Source organism: Pyxicephalus adspersus, chromosome 1 (assembly GCF_032062135.1).
Source record: "Pyxicephalus adspersus chromosome 1, UCB_Pads_2.0, whole genome shotgun sequence".
Lineage (NCBI taxonomy): Eukaryota > Metazoa > Chordata > Amphibia > Anura > Pyxicephalidae > Pyxicephalus > Pyxicephalus adspersus.
The window spans coordinates 3340475-3350953 of record NC_092858.1 but is presented as its reverse complement, the minus strand read 5'-3'; the positions used below and the strand labels follow the sequence as shown (position 1 = coordinate 3350953).

Here is a 10479-nt window from a genome sequence, read left to right as displayed (position 1 = left end):
CCAGATTTTGGTGACCATATTGCGCAGCTTGTTATTGAGCAACCACAAAGCTGACCTACAGTGCCCCCGTACAACACGCGTGTTCTCCATGTGAACATGTTACACCTTTAAAAATAACTTTTTTTTTTATCTTAGGGTAATTATAGCTGACGTATTGCTGGTTTGTTTGTCTGGAGAGGATGCGATAATTTTATTTTGTGGTACAGACAAATTTAGCATCGGTACATAGCAGCACACTGGAGGGAGGCCAGGACCTGGCTGCCGGTCAGTACAAATCCCCAAATGGCCGGGTAATATTTACTCGGATATCGAGTTCCTCTGACAAATGATTTCCAATGGCGACTGGCGCAGATAAATCATGAGGACAGTAAAAACAAATTACCCCTCCCCAATAAAATGATTAACAAAAAACAAATTACCCCGAAAGGTCAGGGGGGTCATACCGACACGGTGCTGCAATATTACATTCCCTCCTAGGAACACGTTACCACTAATGATACGTATTATATTTTATATCAAAAATACCAAAAGTGTCTATTTATTAATAATTGCACTCAACTTTTACACCAAATGCTCCCCTTCTCACATTAGATTTGACTGTGAATCAACTTTTACTCATGGTTTTTACACTTTTACAAGCCAATGTAAAAAAATACTGTTAAATTTAGTTAAAAGTTGGGTGAATACATTGATACAAAGTGTCGTAGAATAAGTTAGCAAATACAATCTGCCATTGAAGTGGACCTGTCATCAGATATATTGTTCATGTTCAGTGCAGATTGATAAATAATGTGTCAGTCTGAACACCTTATGGTCACATTGCATTAACTTCTCCTCCAGAAAGATGAAGCCATCATTGTTTAGGCATGATCCATGGTCACCATTAGCTTCTTGGAATAAGATATTGCCCCAACTTGAGCCTTTCACCATGTGAATGGCTACATAGTTACATTGTTGTCTTGTCCCACCCCAGCCTGTGACTGGACAGTGAAATGATACTCTGCTCTCCTCCTATCACCATTCTCCATGCACCACAGTACAACTGATCGTGCTGCTTCTAACTCATAGTTTGCAAGATGCACGAACCCGGCCAAATGTATTTATTGTTTATTGAATTTCATGCAAAACTGCAATATTTGATTTATTTAAAGCAAAAAAATTTATATGATAAAAAAGGAAATGGCAATGGCAGGCTTGGGTCTCCTTGAAGGTCCTGTCTCTTTAAGCACCTGCAGCATCATCCTAGATTGGTGAATATGAATAATTCACCGGTGTTGTGGTTCCCACCATCGGACACGCACCATTGTTTGATGATTCATCTGCTTTGATTTGGAGGATGCCGGGATATTTACGTCCAGGCTCATTTTACATTTCCTCATCCTCTCTGCTTGAGAAGCCGGATGTTCAAGGCAAACTTGTACGCAAAGAGTCTAATTTGGGTGGGTTATATATTTACTAACATTCCTGAGCTACCGGATGCACTTTTCCTGATGTTACCCGGACACTTCCAGCCTGGGCAGGTTAGAGCGGATGTACAGCTGGCAGATCTTCCAGGAGCGGAAAAGCGAACTAAGAAAAAACAACAGCAGGTGTCTGAGCCACAGCGCAGTGCGAAGATCGCAGGAGAAGTGTACGGGGACAGGGCGAGATATAATAAGACCAAGGATAAGTGTTATATATAGACTGGAGGGGGAAAGAGGTCCGAAATCAGTTCAGCGCTGCACGGAGATCACTAAGACCGCTGAGCTGACACTCTAATGTCCCCCCACAGTAACACACTATTAATATACATTTATATACCTCTGACATATACCACAGTGCTGTACAATAATCACTGAGCCAGTCCTATCAGTCTTTGTACAGAGGAGCTGACACTCTAATGTTCCCCCACAGTCACACACTATTATTATACATTTATATAGCTCTGACATATACCGCAGTGCTGTACAGAGAACACTGAGCCAGGTTCAAGACTACAGGCTGTCATTGCCAGCAAAGGGTTTTCAACCAAGTATTAGAAATGAACATTTTATTTTCAGCTTTTTAATTTGTCCAATTACTTTTGAGCCCCTGAAATGAAGTGATTGTGTAATAAAGGATTTAGCTCCTCACATTTTTATGTAATCATTTTGTTCAACTCACTGAATTAAAGCTGAAAGTTTGTAGTTCAACTGAACTACAGTTCTGAGTTGTTTCATTTAAAATGAATTGTGGTAATGTACAGAACCCAAATTAGAAAAAAAGTTTTCTCTGTCCAAATATTTATGGACCTAACTATATATTGTAACCAACTTGAGGGCTGGAAGTTGCCCTGTTGCCTCCTGATATGGTTAATTAATCTGTAAAAATAAACTTATAAGGATGTATTAAGAGTAAGGGTGAATAATTCAAGACAAATCACTGCAAAACTCAAATAATTTCTGGACGTTGCTGCCAGTGCCACTTAGAGGACGCAGAGCAAAAAAGCTTCTTCTGCTCACATGCGCCTTGGAAAATCTGTTCACCTAAAATGAAATGCCAAATGGCGAAAGCGTTTTGCTCAAACACTGGTCCTTGCTTGGAATCCCACTATCTTTATGGAGAATATATGATATCCCTGGGTCTATGTGAGTCTCCTCCCTCATTACTAAAACATATTAAAGGAAACCTACACTAAAACATTGATAGAGACCATTCAGGGAATGCCAGGGGCCTGGAGTTCTCTAACTTTTTTACCCTAAAAGCCATGATAAATGTAAATAAAATCCTGATCTTCATATCATCGACTCAAAAACACGTAGAAGACATAAGACCAGCATGTCAGCCAGGGAAGACGTTTTTCAGAAGGTCATCAATGGCAGCCAACACACCTCTCTAGTTTGTTTAAACTGGCTTCCTTCCAAATTGCCTCTTTGAAGGTTGGAGCTGTGGATAGAGATTTATCTGAGTAATTATAAGTAATACATCAATCAGCCCAAACAGTAAAACCTCCTGCTTAATATTGTGTGCTGACTAATGGAGGTATGGACTCTACGAGACCTCAAAAGGTGTCCTTGCACCAAGATCTTAGCAGCAGATCTTTTTGGTCCTTGCCCATCCCGCTACCATCTCTTCCACAGGTAAATGATTTACATGCACCTTACCATCCTCATCATCTAAATGAAAAGGTAATTCATTAGATCAGGCCACCTTAATCTATTGCTCTATGGTCCAGTTATGATGCTCAAGTGTCCATTGTAGATGAATGGGTCAGTATGGGAACTCTGGCTGGTTTGCAGCCTCATATGCAGCAAGCTGTAATGTTCTGTTATGTTTTCTGACACCTTTCTATCATAACCAGCTTTGAGTTCAATTCAAAGTGGGAAAGTTTGGTCACAAAAGGGGCATCCCGAACTTGTGGTGCTTTGGATACACTATAGAAAGCAGTACAATGGTACAGGAGAGGTATTGTAAGGGCGATTTGTGAAGTGGAACTTAGAATTCTTCAGATTAGTGTAGACAAAGTGAAGACATCATTGAAAGGTTGTGGTGGTCAACACAGGAAGTGGGGGGTCGGTATGGAAGGACTTCAAACAGTACATACAAATTGGGTATGTGGCTGGAGCTGTGGTTCTCTGGACATAGTAAAGACATCATTAAAGGGTTGTGGTGGTACTTTAGTTTGCCAAATAAAGGAGAATCATTGGTAACAGGAAGGTACAATATGAGTTGTTATAATAAGACTCGAGTTTCATAAGACTAGCAAACATACAAACAGGGGATCTGGTGGGACTTGTGGTTCTATGGATATAATAGAGACATTGTTGAAAGGTTGTGGTGGCACCTGTAGCTCCTTGGATACATGAGACACATTGTAAGGAAAAGAGGGATTAGGAAAGAACTTGAGTTTCCTCAGACAAGAAGACATACAAACAGTGGATATAGTTGGACTTTATGGTGGTTTTTATGGAAACAATAATGAAATGGTCGAGAGGTTGTGTTGTCCCTTTCAGCTCTTTAGATAAAGGAGAGATGACATTAGAAGGAAGGGGGCAGATGGTTGTGGTATGGTAGGACTTTGAGTTTCTTTAGGCATAAAGACATAAATACAGAATATGTTTGAACATGTGGTTTTGTGGAAATCGTTGAGATTGGTACTTGTAAATCTTTGGATACAGCAATGACATCCTAAGGAGAAAGGTTGGGGGTGCAGTTGTGACCTGGTAGGACTTTAAAAACATGGTTGAGAACTTGTGGAGGCAATTGTAGGCCTTTGGATACAAGAGAGGCATGTAAGTAGGAAAAGGAGAGGGGTTGGTATGGCAGGACTATTTCTTGAGACAAGAAGGCATACAAACAGGGAATATTGTAGGACTTTTGGATGGTTTTATGGACACAGTAGAGAAATCATTGAGTGGTTGAGGTACTGGTAGCTCTTTGGATATAGAATAGACAACACACAAGGAAGGAAGGGGGATGTTATGATAGGACTTGAGTTTATTCAGAGTAGTTGAGATATACATAAGGGATATAGCTGGACTTCCTGTTCTGTGGACACAATGGAGATATCATTGCGGGGTTGTGGTGGCTATTTGGATAAAGAATTGACATCCTAATGGGGGTTGGTATGACAGGCCTGACAGACCAGAAAACATACAAACCGGGAAGATGGTTAAACTTGCAGTACAGTAAGGGCATCATTAACCTCCCCAGCAGTAAATAAAAACAGCTGATAGCAGAAATCCGGTACTACACTCAGGTTAGCTAAAAAAAAAAAAAAAAAATGGTGAGACATGAGGTACTTCACACAAAAAAGAGACAACATTTGGCTTGCAAATCAAAGAACCTTGAGACCTCTGGAACCCGAGTAAAGGTGCACATAGTATAAGAGTGGACATGGTCAGTGGCCTTGTCATTGTGACATAAAGGATAACGTTTGGCATTTAAAACACACAAAACATATATTATTTAAATAAATATCAGCAACATATTTTATTTACAGCACAAAAAATAAAAAAAAAACATCTTTCTTTTCCAAATTCTTTTCTTGCCAGCCAAGGTTTAGTTAATCCTTCAGATACATGAAAGGCGATCACAGCAATATTTTTGCCCCCGTTAAAAACTCACATCAAAAGCCGTGTCTAAAAATATAACTTATATTCTTATTTATGTTATACCTTCTGATGGCTGGGGGAAGATTTTTGATCTTATAAACCCGATGCGCACGTAACCATACAAGTCCATTACATACTGATAGGCTAACGGATGATCGGCCATCTTGGATGGGTAGTGTTCAGCTCCTGCATGGTACTTATCAGTCGCAGACAAACAGGAAGTCATGATCTCTTCTATCACTGAAGGAAAAGAAAAATAAATGTTTTAAAGCAGACCTGTTGTCAAAACTGTTCATAGCACTTCTTTCAATCTGTCCTCCAGTCTTCAGTTCAGCCCTGCACAGTTGCAGGTAGGCCTGGAGACCTGATTTTTCTCTTCTACGATTAAGTAACATTTACAGGTGGTGTCGCTTCCTCTTATCTTGTTACAGTACATTGGAAGGAGAAGCAGAAGACTCATGAGTTCACCTCTCTTCCAATCAGCATACCCCTTGCACTGCAACACAACTGATTGGCTCCTAGTGCTGTTATCTCTCTCCCACTACTTGATACCAAGTAAAATTCAGCCACTTACACTATTTGCATTGAAAGAAGACTTTTGAAAAAAAAATACTGTAACTATTTAAACAAAAATGGGCTAAGGGTACTTACTGAGAGGAGCAAAGGATGACCCATGGGGCCTATGTACATGCAAATTCTTCCAAGATGGAGAGATCTGGAATAAAAAAAACACAACTTCAATAGCAAGGATTTATAACGCACTATGTGACCAAAAGTTTGTATCTGACCATCACACCTATATGAGTTTGTTGGATATTTCATATGTGAACCATGCCCATTATTATAGAATTTGCCTATGCATTGCTACTATTACAGCCTTCCCACTTCTGGCATCGATTTCCACAAGATTGTTGAGGGTGTGTGTGGAAATTTGTAGCCATTTGTTGGGTCAAGTACTGATGATGTGACATAAGTTTAAGGTCGCAAACCCTGAGCTTCCCAACTGTCCAGGGCTGGGCAGGACACTGGAGTTCCTGCACACCAAACTGGTGACCCCATGTCTTTATGGAGCTGGCTTTGTACCCCAGGGCACAGTCATGGGGGAACAGAAAAGGGTCCTCACCAAACTGTGACCACAAGGCTGGAAGAGCACAATTGTCTGCAATGTCTTTGTATGATGGAGAATTAACAGCACCCGTCACCGAAGACACCTCATCTCCATCAATAGGAGGGGAGTGCCAAATATTTTCACCGTATAAGTAGGTGTGATGGTTAGGTGTTCACAAACATTTGGTCATAACGTATTCCATCCTACATACTTGATGAACATTCCAGCTGGCCATATTTAAAGGGAACCAATGTAAAGCTTATGTAACCCCAACAATTAGCAAAAGAAAGAGCCTTCTTGGTTCAAGTTGGAAAATTTCCATGATCATAATTTATAGCCCTTATAAGATCTCTTGTTCAAATTTTGGAGTTTATCTTCATTAACTAAGAGACTGATTGGGAATATGATTCTCATCCTGGATTTCAAAGATACTAAAAAACTTGACTGCATGGTGTGCCGTAGTGCATGGCTATCATAAAGGTCCAGCATAGTTGGTCACATACCTGATAAGCCTCCCCAGGAGACCAAGGGCCTGAGGGTTGTAATATGAAGACGGCTACTAACCTTGTTACTGGCCCCATAACCTCTCGTGTCTCAAATCAGAGAGGAGATAAAATATAAATGGATGGATTCAACACCAGACTGACTTAAAGCACTGAAAGTATTATTTGGGAATTAAGTTTGTTTTGGGTTTCTCAGGAAATGGGGTATTTTTCACTTTCAATCGGATATCATGATATGAATATTCTGAAGCCGACTGACCTGATTGGACAGGGATAGATTAGACAACAAGTTCAGTTGTGTATAAATAATAAATTCAATCCAATCGCTTCCTATCCATGAAAACATTTGTGCAGTTTTTTGGGACTTCTACCTAATTACCTATCAGATGATTGAACGGATCAGGCGATCAAATGCAAAATTAGCAATGGATCTTCTAGTATCTGTATTCTAGTATCTGTTCTGTGCTCAGCCAGGGTGTCTGTCTTACCTCCATCCTCCATATTTCTTCTCTACTTGCAAGGAGAAGACTTACAGCTCTATTTATAAAACAGAGAATCATACATTCTCTAATGGGAATCTTCTAGGCACACGTGTTTCAATGGCAGTAATTGATTCCCACCAGGAAATGTCTGATTATCTGTTTTATAAATAGAGGCCTTGGAGTAACACAGCAGGAAAGAGAGGAGGGGGGAGAGAATACAAAGACCACTTCAGTAAAATGAGTGAGCAGGCTGGGAGCAGGAGCAGCTGCATGTGTTCCTGTGGTCCTCCATCTCACAGCACCATATAACATGGCTCAGAATATGCTGACACCTCTCTACATAATAGGGTTCGGGTGTTTCCAGTGCAGAGCACTGGTATTACTATACTATACTGTTGTAATTTAGGTAAGTTTAGAATACTTTTCTGTTCCCTGTGCACAAAGCCAGCTCTATAAAGACATGGTGTCACCAGTTTAGTGTGGAGGAACTCCAATGTCCTGCACATAGCCCAGACCTCAACCCTACTGAACACCTTTTAGATGAATTGGAACACCATCCATCCCATCCATCTTTAGTACCTGACCACACAAATGTGAGCGTCCACACACCTCCTTCAATAATGGTTTTGTATGCAGTCCAGCAATCTTTATAGGAGTGATGGGCAGGTGTCCTGTCGGTATAGCCATATAGTGCACTGTATAAAGTACAATTCTGTGTTTTGTTCACATATACCGGTAACTAATGCATCCTTGGCAGTAAGCTCAAACAACACAGCACATTGATGCAAACTGATGCAATTGATAAAAAGTCAGCATAAACCTGCATGCATGGGCAAGACAGCATAGGTTTATCTATTGGACAAAAGCTTGCATTAGGCTACAGCATTTTTTCTGAAAAGGAGGAGAGGGCTGTTGTATTACCACAAATTGCAAGAGGGCTGGAGACTCCTAGGTGTTGCTAGTAGTGATGCCCAGCACTCAGGGAATACGTATTGGGTCTCTTGTGTACATATAACCCACCTTGCTGCTCCTCTGTTCTTAACTATGCGACACTCAAGCTAGCAGGGATGGGACATGGGAAGTAGATAGAGGGCCAGCCAGCCATGCCATTAGAGAGGTAAGTGATTGTGTGCATTTGTATGACCAGTGCATAGGTATGCAGTGTATGTATGGGGGTCTCCCCTGTTTTTCAAAAAGGGGGTAGTGTTGAAATAAATCAAAGGGGCTATCCTATGCTTTGTATAATTCTGACCTCTGCACCGAGTATGTAACCACTTTATCCTGGCACTCAGTATGTTATGTTAGCCCGACCCCTACGCACTGTGCATTAAATATTCCTGACCCCTTCATCCTGTACATCATATACAAGTGACTCCTTCACAAAATACAATACAAACTGAATATTACACTAACCTGACCCCTTCACTCTTTATAGATGTGTTACAGAATGCCAATTCAACTCCAGTTGTGTGATGTGTGCTGCATTACCTGGTAAGTCGCATCAACAATAAGTAGGAGGAAAAGACAGGGTATTCCAAATGCAGCAATATATTTACAAAATATTCCACATAACTGTAATAACAATAATAATAATAGTAGAAATTTGTTTTTTTTGCTTTCTACTATTATTATTATTACAGTTATGTGCCATTATCATCCAATTTATCTATCAATGACGATCCTTAGTATTTCGTGAATTATAACATCTATTACCATAGATATTACTTTGGATGTACATTTTGAACTATGTTGCTACATATACTGTCTAAACCTTGTTTGTATGTTAATGTACTGTACCGGATAAGCCACTTTCATCGGTACTAATACATTACCATGAACCCTCCAACAGCTGTACACTTAATTTATTTATATCTATATTCATATTTATTTTATGATGTACACATCTGCAAACAACTTCTATATAGATCCTATTCATGTTATCTCTATATATAATTATGTTCTGCAATCTACTAGTCTCCTGAGGAAGCCAATACAGGCGAAACGCGTCAGAAAACATCTCATAGCTTGCCTTTTACAGATAAGTAAAACACTGTCTAGTTGTAATACTCCCACTTTTGAGTGGGAATAAAGTATGATGAACCTGCATGTATATTAATGTGAATTGTAATATTATACATATCTAATTTGCTTTGATTTTGTAAATATATTGCTGCATTTGAAATACCCGGTCTTTTCCTTCTACTTATTGTTGATACGACCCTTCACTATGTATGTTATAAACTCCTCACCCTTCCACTCAGTACATCAAATACACTTAATCAATATATTAGGTACATTACATACAACTCATGTGCTAAGTACATAACATACTCCTGACCCCTGCATTCTGTAATGCATCTGACATACACTGGCCCTTACACCTCTCTGCCCAATTTCTAGTTAAATTGAATCATTTTTCCACAATGGTATGTTTAGAATCAGTAACTCAGACTCAAAAATAATACTTACTTAGGGGAGAGACTGGCAATGCATTCCCTGCTTGGGGACAGTCACCCGTCTCCTTCAGATTCTAAAAACAGAAATAGACAAGTTGTTTATGGATGAACATAGGTTATAAACAGGCACGGTGCAGGAGGCGGTCAGGGGCTGCAAGAGGCTGTCAGGGGCTGCAGGAGGCTGTCAGGGGCTGCAGGAGGCTGTCAGGGACTGCAGGAGGTGGTCAGGGGCTGCAGGAGGCTGTCAGGGACTGCAGGAGGTGGTCTGGGGCTGCAGGAGGCAGTGAGGGACTGCAGGCACGCTGCAGGTGGCAGTCAGGGGCTGCAGGCACGCTGTAGGAGGGCGAACAAGGGCTGCAGAAGGCGGTCAGGGTCTGAAAGCACAGGGCAGGAGACTGTCAGCGACTGAAGACAAGCTACAGAAGATGGTCAGAGCTTTAGGAGACACAGACTGAAGACTCAATACATGGGAATGATTGAAATCACTGATGTTACTGGGTAATAAAGGTAATAGGGAAACACAGATTATTGTTTTCAGTGGTCCTGAGGGCTGCACAGAAAACCCCAAAAAGATGCCAGCCTTCCCAAGGCCCCAGGGGTAATGGCCCTAAGGATGAATCCAGGGGTACAGATAATATACAAACACAAAAAAGAACACATATGGGTATACTAACAACTGAAGTGGGAGGCGATCAGGTCTGCCCTTTTTCTGTGTCCTGCCTCTGAGGACTCCTCTTCATCAGCAGGCGGTCCTTCATCCTCTACTTGAATATTGTCATCTATCTCCTGCGGTGTTCCATGCTTGCAGGCCAGGTTGTGGAGTGCGGCGCACACAATGACGAGCTCTGCGACCCTGGT

At 40.9% G+C, this 10479-nt stretch overlaps 1 protein-coding gene across 1 annotated transcript in view; it reads right to left on the bottom strand.

Annotated features, from left to right (window-relative positions):
* Window positions 1–4922: 4922 nt before the first annotated feature.
* LOC140323585 (putative nuclease HARBI1) overlaps window positions 4923–10479 on the bottom strand; it is a gene marked incomplete in the record, with an annotated part of 7565 nt that continues 2008 nt past the window's right edge. Inside the window, 4 exon segments of the mRNA XM_072400793.1 lie at window positions 4923–5312; window positions 5724–5787; window positions 9635–9695; window positions 10296–10479. Of these exon segments, the coding sequence (XP_072256894.1) occupies window positions 9694–9695; window positions 10296–10479 (186 nt within the window).